The sequence below is a fragment of the Acipenser ruthenus genome, chromosome 21 (assembly GCF_902713425.1).
Source record: "Acipenser ruthenus chromosome 21, fAciRut3.2 maternal haplotype, whole genome shotgun sequence".
Lineage (NCBI taxonomy): Eukaryota > Metazoa > Chordata > Actinopteri > Acipenseriformes > Acipenseridae > Acipenser > Acipenser ruthenus.
In genome coordinates, this window is record NC_081209.1 from 27436836 (window position 1) to 27457860 (window position 21025).

At 39.3% G+C, this 21025-nt stretch overlaps 2 protein-coding genes across 2 annotated transcripts in view; one reads left to right on the plus strand and one right to left on the minus strand.

Moving 5' to 3' along the window:
* The window catches only part of LOC117427619 (homer protein homolog 2-like), a 31738-nt gene extending 22067 nt beyond the window's left edge, over positions 1 to 9671 (plus strand). Inside the window, exons 5-9 of the mRNA XM_034901432.2 lie at positions 685 to 824; positions 1301 to 1457; positions 2440 to 2550; positions 4913 to 4993; positions 6955 to 9671. Coding sequence (XP_034757323.1) covers positions 685 to 824; positions 1301 to 1457; positions 2440 to 2550; positions 4913 to 4993; positions 6955 to 7143 — 678 coding nt within the window. The 3' untranslated portion in view covers positions 7144 to 9671. The remainder of the gene's footprint in view (positions 1 to 684; positions 825 to 1300; positions 1458 to 2439; positions 2551 to 4912; positions 4994 to 6954) is intronic.
* Positions 9672 to 12294: 2623 nt separating this feature from the next.
* Positions 12295 to 20350, minus strand: LOC117429683 (WASP homolog-associated protein with actin, membranes and microtubules-like). Its single transcript, XM_034049474.3, has 10 exons — positions 19667 to 20350; positions 18528 to 18701; positions 17984 to 18134; positions 17161 to 17330; positions 16679 to 16844; positions 16087 to 16274; positions 15384 to 15470; positions 15192 to 15287; positions 14700 to 15048; positions 12295 to 14435 (listed from the first exon to the last, which is right to left on the minus strand). The coding sequence occupies exons 1-10, from the start codon at positions 20246 to 20248 to the stop codon at positions 14134 to 14136; spliced, it is 2265 nt and encodes a 754-aa protein (XP_033905365.3). The 5' UTR covers positions 20249 to 20350; the 3' UTR covers positions 12295 to 14133.
* Positions 20351 to 21025: the final 675 nt, after the last annotated feature.

The following is a 21025-nucleotide window of genomic DNA, read 5'->3' on the forward strand; positions in this document are numbered from 1 at the left end:
CTCCTATCCTAATCTGACCATGGCTTGTCATTGGATGCTAAACTTTTAAGAACAAACTTTGAGGCCATTAGCCAAAGACAATGCAATATCAATCAGCTGGGCGGTCAGCATGGGGCCGCTGCAGTGAACAGAAGGACTCGATTGCCATTGACACACGGTTCTGGGCTTGTTTTAGTAACAGCATCTGACAGAAGAAATGGACCGTGACTCTTATGATGATAAACTGTTCAGCTTGATTATCCAAGGAGAATGCAATACCATCTCTCTCTCTCTCTCTCTCTCTCTCTCTCTCTCTCTCTCTCTCTCTCTCTCTCTCTCTCTCTCTCTCTCTCTCTACCTGTTTCATAATCGATAAGCCTCTGTTAAGAGTTGTCTGACTGTGTAAACTTTTTTCTTTTTAGACTGCTAAATTGTGTCTGACGGATTAGATGCAAGAGATACAGTCTCAGGGGATGCAGCAGTGTCTCAATTACAACCAGTGGAGTTACATGACAGAATTCAGGCATCAAGTGCAATTGTTAATTGAATCCAAATCAATAACATTTTATGCATGAAATTCAAATTTTAGCACAACAAAAACAGGCTGGATTGCCCACCTAGAGAAGTTCGGATAAGGTGAAGTTGCCGGTGCTGGCAGCCGTCACTGTGCTTCTTCTGAACTTCAGTTTCGCTCTGCTTTGGCAGGAATCTGGGCGTGAGACTCCATCCTCCACACAGCCATCCAGTATTAATGGCACCGATGACGAGAAGGCTTGTCACGCAGGGCCTGTAGAGGCACACCTGAAAAGCGAGAATGACAGGTTGAAGTCTGCTGTGGCACAGGGGTAATGCATCCTTGAACATGTACACATTCCAGGAATTCCTGCCGTCGTCTGCCTGGTTTGGACTCGGCACTGATTGACAGCTTGGCCTGTGTGTCCATCCAAGATCTGCTGCATGTTTTTAATTTCCAGCTGGGAAGCAGATGCGATGCAGAGAAGCGCATGATAGTCAGTTGAACCTCACTTTTTGTGGCTGTCCTGAATCAACCTTATATTTAGTAGGTTAAAATGTTTCTGCAGATTTAGTGAATACAGTCTAATAATTCTATTAAATAATGAATCATTTTATACTAAGTGTTTTACAGTTCATTATTTATGCTGATCTACAGTCTGCATGTTGTAAATAACTGCACAATGCTTTTTTTTAGTTGCTTGTGGAGCTTTGTGAATGTTTAGCTTCAGTGGAATACTCATTTGTCAAAGCTGAGTAATTCACATAGTTGTCCTCATGTGTGTGATTTTTAAACCTGCCTTTCTAGCACAACCAACGCTAAGAAATGGGAGACAGAACTTCAGACCCTGAGGGACAGCAACGCTCGCCTAATCGACTCGCTGGAGGAGTCTGCAACTAATGTAGAACAGTGGAAAAAGCAATTAGCAGCATGCAAAGAAGAGAGCGATCATCTCCGGATAAAGGTTAGAGCAGCCCAGCACTGGTTTATTAAAGTTTGAAAACGGACGGCTTCCGTAATCGTGACGCAGTGCATTTAATGAGGCTTACCGGCAAGTCTCATTTCAGTGTCAGCTGATGCTTTTGCAGCAGAGCTGCATGCATTTCTTGCCAAAGGTTCATTTTTCAGGGTTTCAAGAAGAACTAGCTTGCAAATAAACACCAAGAAAACTCCAAGGGCATTTACCCACTTTGTGTTGAATCATCTATTTCCAATAACTCACTGCTTGTTCCTTGAAAAATTGATCTGTTTTCAATTCAGCACATTTTCCAATGCAGTCCCATTCAAAACCACTATAATTAATGCAGGCCTTTAATAAATCTGCACAAAACGTGCTTTATAGAGATGGTTCTCATGCTATTGATGGTGATGGTTCTCAAGCAGGAGAGCTGTGCACTATTTAAATAAATAAGGGACGTGGCTTCAGCTGTTTTATCTGCATGAAAACGTTCTCTTGTTTTTTCTCATTTATAATTTTTATTGAACAATTATTACAAAATGGTACACTGCATGTGCATCTTTGTGTGTTTATATATATATATATATATATATATATATATATATATATATATATATATATATATATATATATATATATATATATATAAATACAAAGACACATTTAATCTAGAATAAATATAATTCATAAACACAACATTTCATAAAGATATAATAAATGTGGCAATAAAAACTTGGCTAGGTTCTTGTATCTAATAAATCTTACATTAATAATTATAATGTTAACAACACCAATGGAATTGTAAAACATATCCAAAACACTGCTCTCATGCAGTGGAAATCATTAAAGTAGGAATATGTATTAAGATACAGGTAAATATATTTGTCATAAAATGTGCCGCGTTCGTGTATACTTCCTGTAAATCCAATTGACCTTCCTGTTTGCGTTCTCTTGTTGACCACGTGCCACACGGCTGTGTCCTCCACAGATTGCAGAGCTAGAAGCACAATGTGAAGAAGCAGAGATCCAGAAAGAGAACAATGCGAAACTGAGCCTGAGACTGGAAGAGCTGAAGGCTGATATTCAAGAGAAAGACCTGGTAGGTGAACCTGCAGTGACGTCAGGCAGGACTTACACAAACCCGAGGCCTTTCTCTCAGTGTCTTTACCTCCTACTCTAAATACGTGTGCTTATCATTTTTTAATTGAATCTATTTTAAGAAGTACCACACATTCATAACATATTGGTTAAAACATGATGGCAATCCACCTTTAAATGCTGCTTCATCTTTAACCATATATTTCCTTAAGCTGATTCTACTAAAAGAAGTAAAGAAAGGAGTTGTGGTAAAGTGGTCTGCCGTCCCCACTAATTGCTCCTGTATTTGCAGAAGTGCCAGTGTGCTGGTGCTGTGATGTATGCCTCTCCACAAAGAGAGGTTATTAAACATGAAAATGGCTGTTTGTGTATAGATGACATATTTATCTAGCGCTAAAGCATCTACTTCAAACGAATTGTACCTGCGTCTCCCCCCAGGGAACTGATTACCTTAAACAGTAAAATGAAAATATTGATTTGTTGCTTAGTGTGCATTCTTTTGCGGGTGCATTTGAACGTGGGCTGAATTGCCTGCGTCCAGCCTGCAAAATCCCCCAATTCCTCATATTTACGGAAATCTGTAACTCTTTAACTTTTTATTTTTTTTGCAGCGTTTAAGGAACCTACTTAATAATGTGTTGGCTTAGCCCACAAGGGAATTCATTAATTCCATAAATCTTATTATTTAAGTCAGTGGGAACAATTAATCATAATGATGAAGTGAGTTTAGGCAGGTTTTCGTTGTACGTCACTTCGCAGTAGTGTCCCTAATAGCTGGTTTGCCTTTTCTTTAAACTTTTTAAATTGGGAATAATTTTAGAATTTCATTTCTATATAATGTAATATAATATGTGCCTCCTGAGGTGTTTAAATAAATAACTGTGCACGAGAAGGGAATGCGAGTGGAGGACAGCATCTGCAGATAAAACCGCATTTCAAACAAGAGTCAGACTTCCATCTATAACCATTGACAGTATCGAGATGTCACTGCGCTTGGAGACCTGTGTTTTATTTGCACTCGTTGCTTAACCCTTCACTTGCTGTGCTGCTTCCAGTCTTCACTGATCAGTGGGACCCTCCCTGCCGCTGACAGGTGCCTCATTCTTGTCTCCAGTGGAAGCAGCTGCTTGCTCGCTAACTGCCTATTATCAGCCTCCTCCAGCAGTATTTCCTGCTTCTCAATATGAAATGCTGTTCTTTTCTGTAACTGAACTCTGAAGTGTCTCTGTATTGGACTGACTGATTGCATCATCATTATTATAATTACTAACGTTTTGATATGGAAGCAGCAGCATGGAGGGGAGCAGATGTTTCTGGAGCCCATTAATGTGCAGTGAATAAGACCACTTACAATGCCTTGCTTTATCATCCGACCATCCGAGTTGAGGAGGGGGATCAATCTGACTGCAAATAAAGCCTGAGCCATTCATACTAACTGGGGTATTTGTCAAAACAAATCAACACTCTCACAAGGAGACAGCATTGAAGCCCTTTGATATATCAGCAGTAATAGCAAGGCAAGGCCATCCCCAGGTACTTTTAAATGGAGTTATACTGCATCAACTGCATTGGAACATGAGGAACCTGCCTTTCCCTGTCAGTGCATTGCTGTTCACCTTCGCCCATGTCCTGCTGACATTCCCATGTGGCACATGTTTCTGTCCTGGCCCTGCAAGGCAGGTTCATTGTTACATGTTTAATATCCGGGGGTCGCTATAATCTAAAGACATTAGCCTTTTTTCAACTCTCAGATGTTTTTCTTTGTTGTGAAATGTTTATTTTTTCTTTTGCTTTTTCTTCTACATCCCTTACCAGCAATAATAATCTGTTTAGTTTCTTTAGTTTCAATTGGTGCCGAGCCATGAGTAATGGCAGCGTCGCAGTGTTTATGACTACTCACTCGACTACATAATTGAATCCCTGCCTTGACTGAACGAATGCTGTGATTTTTGGCACAAGGATTAACTCGGGGCGACGTTGACAAAGCATTTACCCTGGTGCCTTTTGTAAAACTCAAAACAAAGTGTTATTATTACAGAACTGGTGTGAAAGTGTTAACGTACATTTAGCAGCTCGTCAGTTCTATTGATTTGAGACTTTTTAACATGAACATGTTTTCTGTTTTCAAATTCTGACACTTACGATAAAGCCTATCAAAATAGTGTTGTTGCTGTGCAATTGCTATAAAGAGTCAAAGGAAAGGTCAGGTTTGAACTTCCAACCTTTTCATTCTCTGGTGACTTGTGTATTCTTTTTTAAGCAACCTTTTTGTTTTAAAAATAAATGACTTCATAAAAAGGCTCCTCATTAACATAATTTAAAAAATGCCTAACGGTTGATATGGTTCTGTTGTGTTTGTGCAGGAGCTGGAAAACCTGAGAAAGCAAGCAGAAATCATCCCCCAGCTCATGGAGGAATGTGAATCGATGACTCAGAAACTACAGGTACAGTGAAGAAAGAAAAAACAACAGTATTGCACACTGCCAGAACATGGCAAGCCATTGTGAACAATCACATGCCACTCAGCTGAGACAATGCCGTTAACATTTTACACAGGGGGTGTTATGTGTGCGACTCTTGTCAGCCTCATTCCAGAGTTTAGTGTGAAACATTTAACATTCTGGCAAGAGTCTTATTTCCACCCCTGAAGAGGCAGCTCAGCTGCAGCATGAAACAGTTACATTATTCTTTAGAGTGGCTTCTTGGCAGTTTTAGTCCTCTGAAACTTTGCCTTGGTACCTTTTTCAAAGTAGGGCACAATACAGTATGTTCCTAATAATATCATCTGCCTTGAAATGGAAAGTGAAGCTTAAAGAGTTGGCTCCTCTTTTTTTCTCCCTAAGTTGCTGGGATTTGTAGCCACAATAAAACCTTCAAGATTTCAGTATAAGCTAAATGTGTGCCTACAGGTTATTTTGTTATGCATTACTCTGTATCCAGGAGTTATGTCTCAGTTGACGAAACAGGAGAACCTAACTGGGTTTATGATTTGCAACAAACAGTGGATGCATGTGTTGTACCGCAGCAGCATTCCTTATCAAATGATTTATGATTTATCAAAACTGAGCACAAGCTTCATGCAAAACACTTGTAGGTAACGAAAGAACCACTCTAAAACTAAAGTGCTATAATATTGGTCTAGAGTGGTCCACCTCGCCATTACTAAAGTTGGGGAATGTGGAGAGGATGAAAAACAAAAAGACAAGCTTTTTAGACTTAAACCCACAGGATACAATATACATGATGAAAGTGCCGTGCTATTAGGCCTTTGTTCTGAGAGGCTTTTATGTGAGTGAGGAATTCGGATCAAAATTCATTGCATGCTGTACTCTGCTGAATATTTATTTGTAACATTTGTAGGCCCATCTCCTTTTATTAGATGCACATAAAGGTTTTACTTCTCCCTCAAACCCCTTCAAGAACTGAAGGGCCTTTAGCTATTTTTATTTGAGTTATCAGGATGTGACACCTCATCGCTTTAAATAGCAGCCTGAGATCAGTGACCGGGACGGTCACATCTATTTGTCATGGCAAGTAAGACATGACTGCCCAGTGACAAACTGTAAAGTCAAACTACACTGATGTCTCTGCTACTTAGCCACATCCAAAAATGTTGCAATGCCCACATTGCAGATTTATTTCTTTTTTCCTTATAATAGTACGCTAAATTACGTTATTCTAGAATTCAATATTCCTAAATAAAGAAATTATTACTATTGTGCAAGTTCCTGTTATTTCAGTTTATGGTGCAAATCTGGACTTTAGTTTTGAATTATTATATTGCCCTAGTAACACATACACACGAATTTGCAAAGGCAAAGTAATGCGATTATTCCCTTTCTGTTTTTTTTTTTTTTCATTCCATCACAGAAGTGCAATTATCTCTCATCAGGTTTCTGACGTACAGCGTGTACACAAAGGAAATTGCAAAGGCAACAATTGCATACTTTGAATTGTTTCTGTACAATGGTAACCCAGTAAGCAGATCTCTCCTAATCAAGTTATTTCCAAGTCGTAATGTGGCTTTAAGCAGACTGAGTTCCGTATGGGAGCCGGAAGATTCCAAGAGACGCTGTATCAAGTAGATTTGTGTGGCTTGCCTCTTCTGGCAACATTGCTAATTTATACTTGGGTCAGTCTTTGAACCTAGAAATATTACAGGATTCTTGTGTTTTAAATGTTTAGAATTCAGCATCTTGCAAGATGTTTTGTTATTGAAAGCACAAAGGAAATGAGAACTATGAATCATTTGACCGGTGACTAATTCTGTCAGGGTACTTTTGCTAGCATGAAGATTTCATTAAAAATGGTTGGCAGTGCAATTCACTGTGTGTAAATGTCAAGTCCTAAGCTGCTCTATTTTTTTATTATTATTTGTTTTGTATTGTTGTTGTTGTTGTTGTAGGCTGCTGAATTGAAAAATCAAGAGATGGGAAACAGAATGGAAACGCTGCAAGCAGACATTGGCGAGAGCGAGCTCAAACAGAGCATGCTGAAGTCAGAGCTGAAGAAGTTCATGGATGTCCTAGACGGAAAGATTGACGAACTGCACGAGTTCAGACAAGGACTGTCCAAACTGGGAGTAGATAACTGACAAGTCAGGATTTCGGAAGCAAAACAAACCATTCAGGGCCTTTCTGGTGATACTGCTTCCCACGTGTGTTTCACAAGACAAAACAAAACAAAACGTATGACTAGAATGTTTCACTTGTGTGCATCTTCTTGTGTAGAAGTTCTGAGTTCATTGTGTTTGAAACTAACGTGCTGCTTGCTGAAGTGTTTAGGGTGCGATAGACTGGTGGTGGCAGATTCTGTCTTAGGAATCTGGGACGCTTCAAGGTATATGCAGTTAAGTTGCAGGGGGGGGAAAAAATGAGATCTTTTTTTTTCTTCGTAAGGGCTGGAGCAACGATGGGAACCAAGATTAAAGATCATAATCTTTGACACAATGAAATCCATTGTAACTGGCCACCACAGGAACTTCTTTCTGGTGGACTGCTCTGAGTGAATATCACGGTGTTGGATATTGTTAGGAGAAAACTAGGTCAATTCTAAGTCATTGGCAGCAGTTTATACGTTTATGATCTCAGGTGAGCTCTAAGACAGTTTTTATTATGATATGCACATACATTAACTGCACAGTGTTGCAAAGTGCCTCAGTACTGGGAAAATATCCTCTCTTCCGGCAGAAAGCCATCGTTTTCTAATACTAAGCAAAGAGATGTTTTGATATTTTTCTTGTTGCCTGATAGATATTTTTTATTTGTTTGAAGGCAGCACACAGTACAGCTCAAATTTTATGCCTAAAGCTCCCAACTGCTTAACAGATTATAATGTGTCAGAGGAAATATCCCATTATATGTATGTACAGAGTTGAGATACTATATTCTATATTGACAGTTTTATATTCCGGTTCATGGGTTTTTTAATAGAACGTCAACAGCAATTTTGAGCTACCTATGCGTGCTTTATATATATATATATATATATATATATATATATATATATATATATATATATATATATATATATATATATATATATAATGACATCACAAGCACATTCAGAGATTTAAATAGAAATAAATGAGTGTAGTTACCATGGCATCAGAAGTGTATAAGTATCTCCAGTGTGTTTTTTTTTTTTTTTTTTTTTTTTTTTAAATACCCTTTTCCTTTAAACAAATGTATGTTAAACATACTGAAACGCTGGGAAGTTGGCTCTTTTGTGCAATAGTAGGTTAGGCTAAATAATCCCTTCAATAGAGAAGCCATTGGTAAATAAAAACTATAGGTACAGGGACATACACGTTTGAATATCGATGCAAGCTTGCAGTGTGAGCCTACATGAACTCTCTCAGAACTCTGTGGAAGCTAGTATTATGCCGACTGTTTTAGATCCGAGATTTTAGAACGACTTTGACAGACATTCGGAATGGCAGTTTCTGTTAAATGGTTCTTAAAATGAAAGGGGGTGGAAGTTGTCAGGGGCTTACAGGGGCTTTGAAAGCACATTTTGCAGGATTGTATGTGCATAAGACAGGAATGGCTGGGCTTGCTTTTAATTAACATGGGGATCTGTGTTAAAAGCAATGCGACCCAAGAAGAGGTCCCGGGACTGGATGAAGGAGTGTGCGCAATGCACAGGAAGGGTTTTTGCATTCGGCTGATGATGAATTATTTATTTTAATGAGTAGTTTTAACCTGTAAAGAATGTGCTTCTGTCCTCTTAGTTTTTTTTTGTATTGGGGTGAGGGCAGGAGAGGGTTTGTTTTAATTCTGGACTTTAGAGTTTCAAACTTTATGAATGTAAAAACAGAAGCCAGGGACCTTGACCAGTCCCACTAATGAAGGCTGGTTGTTAATTGAAACCACGTTTGATGCCAGTGCCTGCAGTTGAATAGAGCTGGTTAAAACTGACCAAAGAACTACTGAATAGCCTTATTTTCTCATTGAGGATCATTCTTTAAATAACAAGCATGGGTGGCCCTGGGCAGCTGGGTTGCTTACTATTAACTATTGCTTAGTTTGCTACTATAACATGTTTTGAAGGATTTATCTTTTAGTTCAGTTCACAGCGAAAGGCAGCACAGAATGTTTTCTATCCCACATATAAAATCCTACTGCCTCCCTGAAAATGACAAACATTAAAACAATCTACTATATCTGTAGTGGGATAGTATACCCTACATGATTAGCTTGTGTCTTTTAATAATGATGAGACTAATACAGTTGGGTAAACTGGAAAGAGATCTCGTTGTAGATGTTACATTTGTGGGAAACACTACTTTGCTTGTAAATGTATATTTTGTATCCTGTTTCAAATCTATTTCTGACACGATGAAGCTAGTGTTTACTACAGATGGACCACTTTATCATCCTGTTCTCCCAAAAATGAATATATCCGCATCTCCTCCAAGCGCTGAAATCAGTTTAAGTGGTGACCGTTGATCTGGGTCTTCTCTCACACTACAACTTGAGTACACTGAAAACCTTTTCCTTCCTCCCTTAACAAAAGGAACCCTTATGTACCTTTGTGATTTCTATCTGATTTTACTGTATCATATAGACTTGGTTATTGTTAAAATATAGTTTCATTAAAAGTTGGCATCTTGTTTCTTTTTCTTTTCTATGTGAGAAGTTTCATCACTGTGAATCTGTTCTTGTTTTATTTATTGAAATCGAGCTTCTCTGAAAAGTCCTCAGATATAGCAGAGATGATTAAAATTGTTCAATTCAAATGTGTCACATCAATCCAACAATATGCTCTGAAAACAACCGTCATGAACCTTGCCAGCTTGCAACTGAGCCCTGACAGTAATAGAACCTCGTTTACCAGCTAAATCTAATGATCCCAGAATGATTTTAAATCATGAAATCATTTGTTTGCTGGGTGTGTTCAGAATAGCAGCACTAATCCTGATTCTAGGAATACTCCCAGAGCTTAGAAGAATGGGGCTGGCATCCCCTTCAATCACGCTATTTTCATTTGAATCAGAAATTAGGAAGAGATACTGATTCTTGTGTTCTGTCTTTCTTGCTGCTGCTGCAGAGAAATGTAGTGGTTCTTTTTTTCCTGTTTAAATGCCTGTAATAGAAAAGCATGTTGCCTTGGAAACTTGATCTCCACTTAGTCTGACTATTGATTTCACTTCCACTGCACATAAGCAATATTCCAGACTTACAGGATAATGTAAAGATGTTTGTGTGCGTGCCCTGCGACTCCTGCCCCCCAGTCAAACTGCCACATTTTATTGCATGCCCTGTGTGTGTGTGCATATAATTGTGGTCACCTTGCCTGGAGACGCTGCTCAATTTTACCCTGTGGCTTCAGCAGCAGTAGAGAGTGGGGATCTGGTAACTGGATGGGAGGCTATGGGTGGTGTGTGAGGTCCCTGTTCTTAACTCCAGTACCTGACCCCTCTATTGCTGAATGCGTATACAGCACCTTATCCATCCCCATGCATTGCTGTCAGAACTGCATGTGGTACGAAATTCAGCTAAGAGCTGCCATGCAACCTTGACCTGTTCATGACTCGACCTCAATTCAGTTGAGACCCTCTAGGGGGAAGTTGCACCATCTCCAACACGGCACCTATGCATACCACAGCAATCATTTCAAATCATTTTACCCAACAAAAGGTTTAATGGAAAACAATTCCGTAAAACCACAGGTATTTCAATTACAAATAGCACCAGACGCGCACAAGGAAAAGGAAAAAGAAAAATGTTTTCTAGGTTAGTCCGGTAGTACAGAGCTCTGTCAAACCTGCACAGTCTGTCATTGTGTTGAGTGGGTGAGTTGGTAAAACATAATTAAGAATGTGTTGCAGAGATGTTACTGTAGGCTACCACCACAGAGCAGTTCTGTTTCCATGGCAACCCTGGTTGCTGGGATTTCTATTTGCTCTAATGGTTTGATCTATGCTTAGGGTCCTTTTTTTAGAGGTGTCCCTCATATTGCCCAAAGGCACAAAGCTTTTGCAAATGTGTAATGACGGTGAAATAAAATGTGACGTCACTCCACCAGGGACATTATGTATGCAAAGTGTTATAAAACCGTGGCAAAGTAATAATTACTGAATCACTGACTGCTTTAAAAGAGTAAGAACTATCAACCACAATAATTTATAACCGCAACCTGAATTTTTAGAGGGCTCATTATTTTGTAGCACGGTAACTAACTGTGTTACATGAGGGCATGTTTTCTCAGAAATAAAGACATATTAAAATCGTAGTGGCACTTTTACATTTGTAATGCATTTAGTGCACAAGATGAAATTCTACACCCACTGACTACTGCAGCACACTTCCCATCAACTCACAGAGAGGACAGGAGAGGGTAGATCAGTCCCTGTCCCTTTGTACAAGGCTGTTCCAATTTATTACAATGGACACATGTACACCAGGAAGCTGAGACCACACCACAGCATCACTGTAAATCTATTACATTTGTTATTTTAATAAAATGTGTATCATATTATAGGAAGCAGTGTGATCCAGTGGTTAAGGAAAAAGGCTTGTGACCCTGAGCAAGTCACTGAACCCACTTGTGCTCCGTCTTTCCGGTGAGACGCTGTTGTAAATTACTCTGCAGCTGATGCACAGTTCACACACCCTAGTCTCTGTAAGTTGCCTTGGATAAAGGTGCCTGCTAAATAAACAAATAAGTATGTTTTGGCTGCATTAAGGTCTAGTAAAGTGGATATTCAGCTTGCACAACACTGTAAACATAATACTCTGTGCCCTTATAATATTTATGTCATTTTAAACCTGGCGTTCTAAATTGAAAAAAGCTTTCTTACCTTGTGAAGTGAACGCTCTTTTGTTCATCAGTGCTTCAGCAACCTCCAGGCTCCCTCTTGTGGTCACAGCTAGACATAGTTTTTTTGGCCACAGGGGTGGCCAATCCTGGCCCTGGAGAGCAGCAGGGTCTTCTGGTTTTTCGTTCCACCCGAGTTCTCAATTACTTAATTGAGCCAATTGTTTTTTTAACTGGTCAACACTAACATGTTTCCTATGTCTTTGGCCATGGATGATTTAGGGACCCAGAAAACCTGCAGGATTGTGGCTCTCCAGGACCAGGATTGGCCACCCCTGCAACAGAATAAACATGCAATACAAATCAGTACAATACTAATGAGCAATTAAATAATCAGAAAAGACGAGTACAGTAGACTCTCTGTAATCCAAGCTGACCTACCATTATGAAATCAAACTTCAACAACATAATTGCAGGATGTCTATTGGGTTTGATTCAAATTTATTACAGATGTGTGATGAAATATAATAATACAGTAAACATATCACAAAGACAAGTCATTTTTAGTATGGTATAAATTATGATCAGTACTCTGGACTAACTGGAATAGGATCCGGTCTGAGTCTACTGTAAATAAACTGGTAGTTGATTTACTGTAATGTATGGCGACCAAACATACATGAAAAGGTGCCAAAGTCTTTTGATATGGTTTGTTTATTGGAGTTATTAAATAATATTTAAAATGTGTACTAACATATAGACAATAACTAATTAGCCACCGTGTTTTGACAATAATATATAGAGAATCTATTATATAAAATATATGTATGTGACTTTCTAAGCAATGTCGGGATATCTGTCATGTTAAATAACAACTTCTTATTTATTGACAGTATGACCATTGTGCTATTACATCTCGTTACACTCAAAGGTATGTCTGTAATACGTTACCACTCAACTTAAATACAGTGCTTAGACAATAAACAGATGAAGAAAATCAAGTTCCATTCATTTACATAACACAGGTTCTAAACTCGCCATTTGCAAGCACTACCATACAATGTAAGACGGGAGAACTGTAGACAAAGCACAGAATAATCCTGTTTGTTAACATTAGGTTCATGGCTTTGGTGTTCTGTTAGAAGCTACAAATAAATAGCAGCGCTGAATGGTTTCAAATGCTGGCCAGCTTAAGGGATAGTTTTATATTTAGAAAGAAATAATTGCTGTAGTTTCTGCATCCATAAGATGGCAATGCTAATAAACAAGGCTGCTTACGGAAAGCTGGACATTTGCAAGAGTGGTACGACCTGCCTAAATCAATGGGACTTCTATTTAAACAATTTCATTATTGGCGTTCAAAGGTTTTGAGTCAGGTGCTAGCCTGGTAAGTTGTGAACAAGAACATCTGAAAAATAAATGCATGTAGTGGCCGTTCTCTGAATCGTCTTGCACTGCACATGAACCTGTCAACCCAAGCATGACATCTCTATCCGAGGGGTTTCTGAGGACATGCAAAGCAGCAAAACCCAAAAAAGGGACAGCAAAGACTTGATAGGTCTTTGTTTTCTTCCTTTAAAACAGAACTATTCAAATGCATCATTTCAACTGCTTCATTAATTCAGCAGCACAGATCAAGGCACTTTTTATGTTTAATATTCACATAAAGTTATTTTTTTTCCCCCATCTGAAAATAAAAAAGGGATGAAAATGCAACCATTTAAAAAAGAAAGTGCACAGAGCTCTCAGTGCAAGATGTGTAGATCTTGATCATCTTCAATTGCAAGTGTCTGACGAGTCAATCATACACTTGTTTTATGGGTCTGTTCTAGCTTTTTGTAATGCTTGACTCTAGGAGCATTAAAGAAACTACTTCATATAAATATTCAACATAGCCTTGTTTATATGGGTTTTCCCATAATTGATGTCTACATTTCTGTAGTTTATTTGGCAATGATTTCAAACACACCATTCTCTTTATGTATTAGCTACATACATAAATATTTGACTTCATTCTAGAAAGTTATACTTACCTCAAGCATTTTATAATAATAAAGCCCAGCCAGGTGCAAACTGACAACAACCTCTAACAACCCAGAAAATCAAATTTCCAGTGCTCTGGTACCAGTTTTACAAAGACATATTAAATGACACTTCAAAACAAAAAGGTCAAATAGATGTCATGTTTCAAAGCCAGAGAAATGTTTGTTGAATAAAAAAAAAAAAGAAAAAGAAGAAAAAAATAAGTTCACCAAGTCGTTCTTCTCACAATAGCAATTCCTCATGATTCCTGTCTGTCAGTCAGTCCTGGGCAGCTGGACGCCTAGCTGTCCCACTCTCCTGACTGGCAGTCCCCTCTGTCCTCATCGTCCGAATCGGAGGAAACGTTTTTCATCCTCTGCATGGCTGCTTTGATACTGCGCTCCAGATCGTTCCCTGCCTGCTTGTTTGCGTCCCCGTCAGGCACGTGCTTTATCTTCTTCAGTGCGACTCCGTTTCTGATGGCTGATAAGATGCTGTCTCTGATGTCTGCAGGTCTGTTGGTGGCTGCTTGGTCAGGCTGCTCTACTTTCCGCAGTAAGATCTGGCCTCGTTTCAAAGAGGCCAAAACCTCGTCCATTGAACCTGCAGTGTGCAAAAAAAAAGTGGACAAATTCCTTTTAACAGCCCACATGGGGGGCGGGGGGCAGATTTAAGAAAATTGATTTTAAAGCTGCGATTACCACTCGCTTAAGAGTTGATTTTACTGAAACTGGTGAGGATAATGTCTATCTAAGTGATAACTTCAATCTCACAATGCAGGCATGACAAATGGATGCCAGCATCCTAATTCACGACCAGTTAAGCAGCACTTTCTTCAGTCACAGAAAATAAAACGTGATCTTTTACCTATGTTTTGTTTCAGAGAATTTTTCGCTGAGTCGGGCGCTTGCTGTCTTCCACAGACGAGGGGCCGAGGCCTGTCGGCCTGCAGGTGTGAGGGTGTGGAGAGAGCGGGAGGGGGTGGGGGTGGGGGCGGGGGCGGAGGAGGAGGAGGGGGAGGAGGAGGAGGAGAGGCTTGGCTCGGCACCCTCTCACTCTCTCCTGGCTGGGGAGGAGAGCCAGGCGGGAGGAAGATCTGAACGGGGATGTCGTTCTGCTTATTCTGGCCACCCTTGTTTTTCTTGGGTGTCTTTGTGGTTTTTGTGGCCGCTGCTTGGGAACAGGGTGCCTTTAACACAAGACTTGCTGGGCATTTCTGAAACAGGGCAAAGGGAATAAAGGCACAAGAGTTAAAATATGCCATGTGCATGGACTAGACTGTGAGCAGTTGCAATTTGAGTAGTACTGAACAGTTTATTTTCAATCTTAAATGCTGCACACATTAAAAGATGCAGTCACCTCTCTAAAGGCCTTCAGTCTGTGCAGTGTCTTCTGCCGTTCCTGGTCCACCCATTCCTTCTTCTTCCTGTCCTCGTCCCTATTCTGCTCTCTTTTCTAGAACACAGAATAAACACAGTCACTCAAAGCAGCTCTGCAGTGGCAGCATTAGCGGGCAATGCCAGTCCTTACCTGTGTTCAGCAGCTACTCACCATCTGAATGTTGTGGTGCTGCTGGAAGTGGACTGTGCTGACTTCTGCCTGCCTGCGCTTGAGCTGATGGGCCTCCACACACTGATCCTTTAGGAAAGTAAGTTTCACTGTGACTCCAGCGACCAGAACACTTTCTATTATGCTTCCTTTCAGATTTCCAACACAAAAAACTAGAAATAAGTCCTGTTGCTCAATTATTTTATTTTCTTTAAAGGAGAAAGACAAACAATATAATTCAATACAATTATAATTCTAATCATATTTTTTTTTTTCATTCGTAAAACATTAACCCATTAAGTAATGGGTTTTTAACAGAGAATTTTAACTGGCATCTATGTGTTATTTAAATTCTCTTCAACTATACTGTTCTGATAACTTACTCTAATTTTGTTAACCGCAAAAGTTGTCTAAATGTACTGTATCAAATTACATAAAATACAGCTTGTGTTCTGATTTTTTCAAAAAGAAAAAATGAATCTGGTACTTAATGGTACAATATGGAGTTAATTGAAGATTTGAATAAATAAAACTAAACTAAACTAAACATGCCCCAATGTGAAGGTAACACGCTCATGTGTTAGCAATCACATAGTTGCCCTGCTTCTGTTTTTTTCTTGTTGTTGAGAGAAGCACCTGGTCTAAGCATTTCTCTACTGTACTGAAGCTCAGTTTATTATTCCATGCAGTGTAGTATTTGCAGTACCTTCTTGTTCCTCAGATAGGCCCTCCTTGAGCAGATGCCTCCTCTCTGGACCTCCAGCTGCTGAAGGCGTCGATGCAGAGTGTTCATTTCCGATGAGGTTGTGTCTCTCAGTCCCCCAGTCTGCTCAGCTGTGAGCAGCTCATCCAGATTCTCACACGTGTCGTAATAAACAACTTCCTCCTTCATCTCTACAACATCAGAAAAAAAAAATATTCTTAAAAACATGTACTACAATTGATTACATTGTGAAAACACACATACCAGTCGCCTAGAAATAATTGTAAAAGGAATTATTCCGACTACCAAACCAAGTTTATTGCAGCCTTGTCAAGTAATCATTTTTTAGGGCAGCAGTGTGGAGTAGTGGTTAGGGCTCTGGACTCTTGACCGGAGGGTCGTGGGTTCAATCCCTGGTAGGTGACACTGCTGTTGTACCCCTGAGCAAGGTACTTTACCTAGATTGCTCCAGTAAAAAATAATGTGATATCTTGTAACAATTGTAAGTCGCCCTGGATAAGGGCGTCTGCTAAGAAATAAATAATAATAATAATAATAATAGATCCGTTTTGTTTCAGTATAATGGTTTTATTACCTTTAATCTGTCTCCGTACAGTGTCTAACTGAGCCAGTAACAGCATCTCTTCATTCTTCAAAATCTCAAACTTCACATCGTATAACTCCAGCTGGGCCTCGTAATACTGCATTTCCAATTTATCGACTGCCTCCATGCTGTCCTTTTGATCAGCAAGACTCTCCATCTGGGAGCACAAAACCAGACGTTAGAGAAATATTGCAGCCAAGTCTAACTTCACAACGCCTTTTTAAAATCGCAAATGAAAAGGTTTATTTCCTGGAGACGTCATGCAACTCCTGTCAATTACAGACAGGTTAAAGAACACTATGCCCAACATTAAATCTGTCTAATTATCTTTTTAACATATCTGTGCACCCAGTACAGCCCTAGTCGAATGCATTAGTTTCATGTTTTTAGCCAGTTTCACAGCTGGAAAAACTGACGCATGTAATTCAAACTAATGCTCACTCTGGCAGTGCGTTTAGCAGTTGTGTCCTTACACTATTCCTGATGTCTGCTTTCTTGCGGTTCAGGCACATGTCCTTGGCTCTCATGTGCTGCAGCGTCTCCTTGGCCAACATGAATTTCACTTTCTCCAGTCTGGGGGCAGCAGAGGCCCAGGATGCCTGGCCATACCTCTTCTTATCCTCCACCATCTGCTTGTGCATCCCTATAGACAGTAAGAAGGCACTTTACATTAAGATGCTATGATTTTACAAGAGATGATACGAACTGTATGTTCAACATGGGCTTATTGACAAAGAATGATCAACTATTACAAAAAAAACTGTATGGGGCGCTATATCTTCACCTGGGGGAAAAAAGAAAAATAAATTTTTGTATCTGCACACTTATTGTCATCTTTTCCAACTTAGAAAAGCTGATAACGCAGATTGCAAACCAGTCCACACTAGGGACTATGCATTTGCCTGAGATTTTTTTTTTAAGAACTGGCATATACACAAAAAAGCTGTAATGTTGTAATATTTTTTATATATATATATTTTAATGTATACATCTTGACACAGTCTTAAAGGACATTTGTGAAGCGTGGCACTGATTTAAATAAATAAGGTGAATCGATTGGGGAGAAACATTATCCATTTTGATAAGCCAGCTCTGAAAATAACTCAGAATAAAATCTGAAATGATGACTGGATTCTAAAAATGAAAGATTTTTTCGGGAAGGACTTTGTGCACTGATTGTATAACCTAATGTTTTCACTGCTCGCGAGCTTCGCTACTGTTTCCGTAGCAAACATGAAACTGAATTACACAGCTGAAGAGTGATGCTACCTTGTGACATCAGGTCACATTTTATACCTGCCAGTGCCTTTGAGGTTTCTACAAAGTAGTTCACAGTGATATCCTGAATAGAGCAGACAGCATCCTCGGCTCGTCTCCTCCACTCTTCAGCTTCCTTCTGCAGGGCTTCTATTCGTTTTGGACCCAGATCATCAAATTCCAAGGATTTCTGAAACAGCATGGATCACCCATTAGTTTTAATTTCAAAACATATTTCTATACAGAGCAACTACCCGCAATAATGAATCCTATGGATCTTGTTTCCATAGGTCACTGGTTAAAATCAAAAGGAGATACAGATATTCAAGTATTGACAATTAAAAATAAAAGTGGCAAAAAAACAACAAGATGGATACTTGCACATTCCTTTATGCGAGTTTAAAATCCGCTGTGCAAGTATTTCAGGTTATTATCCGGCCTCATAGTAAACACGGTACTCAATATTAATAAGCAGTCCTTGAATACATTATATCTGGTATTAAAGCAACCACTGTTTGTTCCCTGGATTGCATTACATTAATTCAATGTTGCAGTGTTCACACAGTATTAACAGTAGTTTTACCAGGATCTCCATTTTATACAGCATTGCTAGCTCCCTCATGTCTCTGAAGGGTTGCAGCAGGTACTGGTAAAACTGTGTTGCCACGGTAACTAATTCCTGATAAGCCTCATCTTCTTCTTCATAAATCTTTAATAGGGCAACCATCTTGTCAGCAGTTTTATGGCAACGGATTATCTGTAAGAGAAGAACGTTTAGCATTTAAAACTTTTTTTTTTTTTTTTTTTTTTTTTTTAATTGAACAAACTTGCTTAACACTATGACGTTTTTAATTACAGGATACTCCCAAATGAGTCACATTTCTAGTTTTTAGAGCACCACAGGAGACCTGGGGAGGAACAGCAGAAAGGCATATGGGGAAAAAAGGTGTTCTGAAGCAACATCTATTATTATTATTATTATTATTATTATTATTATTTATTTCTTAGCAGACGCCCTTACCCAGGGAGACTTACAGTCTGAAGTGAAATTGTAACTTCTTGTTGCACACTTCCCCCCCCCCCCGAAACATCTAAAAGTATTTTTTTTATTTTATTCATTTCTTGTACACGTGGTTAGTAGATAATACAAAAATATACAGTATATATCTTGTTCTGTGTTTCTATTGGGCCCACTAACACTGAGGTTTTCCCTAACTTGTATATGAAACGAAACTAAAAGTTACTACAGGTAGTAACTGTTATCTGAATATATAACCCTATCAATCTACACAACATACTCCACACGGAACAAAAATACGATTTCTACTTCCTTTCTAATTTACTATTATTATTTAAATCCAGAGTAAACCCCACAGACTGTCTTGGAACTGTTCTGCTTGTTTTGTTAGCTGTGCTTTTTGATAGTCATCATTAACACTTTTTTTGCACGCCCATCCTTTTTTGTGTTTACAATATGAATGTTTTATTGCATCATGGTTCTCTGTGTTCTACAGGGTTCTGTCCAGACAGGAAGGTGACGTCATATTTCACTTCTTATGCTTTCTGTGTGCGTGTGAATCTGCTTCCCTGTTAGTTTTGTATTTGAGGTATGTTGATATGGTATGTTGTTTTATTACACTGGTACAATGGTGGCATTATGTGTAACTAATGATATGCAAATAATATTAGGGAGCTATGGAGTCTCTCGTGGGCTTACTTTACCTGTCTCAGATCTTCTTTAGCTCTCGCCACCTGCTCCTCCAGACTCTTCTTTTTAAACTCGTGCAGGTTCTCAAAGTATTCCTCCACATCCCTGTCATCCTGCGCAAACAAACAGTCCAGCACGATTTTCTGACCACAGACATCTATAGCTGCGCTGAAGTATTTCTCCAATTGCCTGCAGGGTGAGTCCGAGTCCCTGTCTGGTTTTTCGGTGCTGTTGTTACCAGCTGCCCTCGTCAGGAATAAAATGTCCCAAATGTTTCCTCCTTCAAACTCGCTCAAGCTGGGAAAATATGGCTGCAGCACGTCGTTGACACCGGTCAACTGCCGGTGAACGTTTTTTAAATCACACACCGAAAACAGTCCGGCCCAGCTGGTTTGTGTGTCTGGATCTGCGAGCTCGTCCTTCTTCTTCTGCCTCTGCAGCGTCCGATTATGACACGTGACAGCAAACTTGCTTTCGATAACATTCCACTCCACGATAAAGCCTAACTTAAACTTCTCGTTTTCTTCAAAGACGTTGGGTCTGATGGCTACCCAGCCGTCCAGACTGTCCATTCGTTCGCAGTCCATTGTCATCATTTTCAGAAAACGAGAGAGAAAGTTGTTGTTTTTCCCCTTCAGAGAACAGCAGTATCCCTGTTGTTTACACGGGCCTCCATTACCATGACGTCAGAGCTTATACCCGTCCTTTGACCCCCCCCCCCCCCCCCCCCATGACTCATAAACCGTGTGACCAAAAATATTTTTTCATCCACAATTTCTGTTTTGTTTTAAACAAAGCAAAACTGGAACAGCAGTTGTCAGTGGAGAGTCGTACCTAACACCTGCTAGCTATTCATACAGTCTGCAGTGTACAGCAGTTAGATGATAGATATAGTATGCATATCCTGTAGCAATATGATTTCTTTAGTCAGATTTCTATAGAATATTAATATATTTCCCTTGTAACTAATTTTCTGAAGAAAAATTGACACACATCATGTAGAATAGTTGTTTTCTGTAGGTTTTTAGTGCAGGCACATTGTTAAAAGCAGGACTGAAACACCTGTCTGCATAACTACAAGATACCAGTCAAATTACACTGCACATGACAAGCTTAAAAAAAAAAAAAAATCAGTTCACTGGCACAAAATAGGTTGTAAAAAACATACCATCTATTTAAAAATTCACTGTTATTATACAATCAGGTAAAACAAAAGAACGTATCATTCGGGTACAAACAATAAGGTTATTATTATTAGTAGTAGTAGTATTAAAATGGAACAATAATAGATCATAAAAGCAGTGGCCGCTTTTAGATCCCCAGCTGTTTATTTTATCTGTTTATCTTGCTTAATAAATAGCTGGAACGCTCTC

Excerpts from the sequence above, each read along its gene's own strand:
- LOC117429683 (XM_034049474.3), bottom strand. The coding sequence starts at position 20,248 with ATGATGACAATGGACTGCGAACGAATGGACAGTCTGGACGGCTGGGTA. Across the intron at positions 16,275-16,678 it reads TGTACGGAGACAGATTAAAG|AGATGAAGGAGGAAGTTGTT; the intron begins GTAATAAAACCA and ends CTGATGTTGTAG. Across the intron at positions 15,471-16,086 it reads CCTATCTGAGGAACAAGAAG|GATCAGTGTGTGGAGGCCCA; the intron begins GTACTGCAAATA and ends ACTTTCCTAAAG.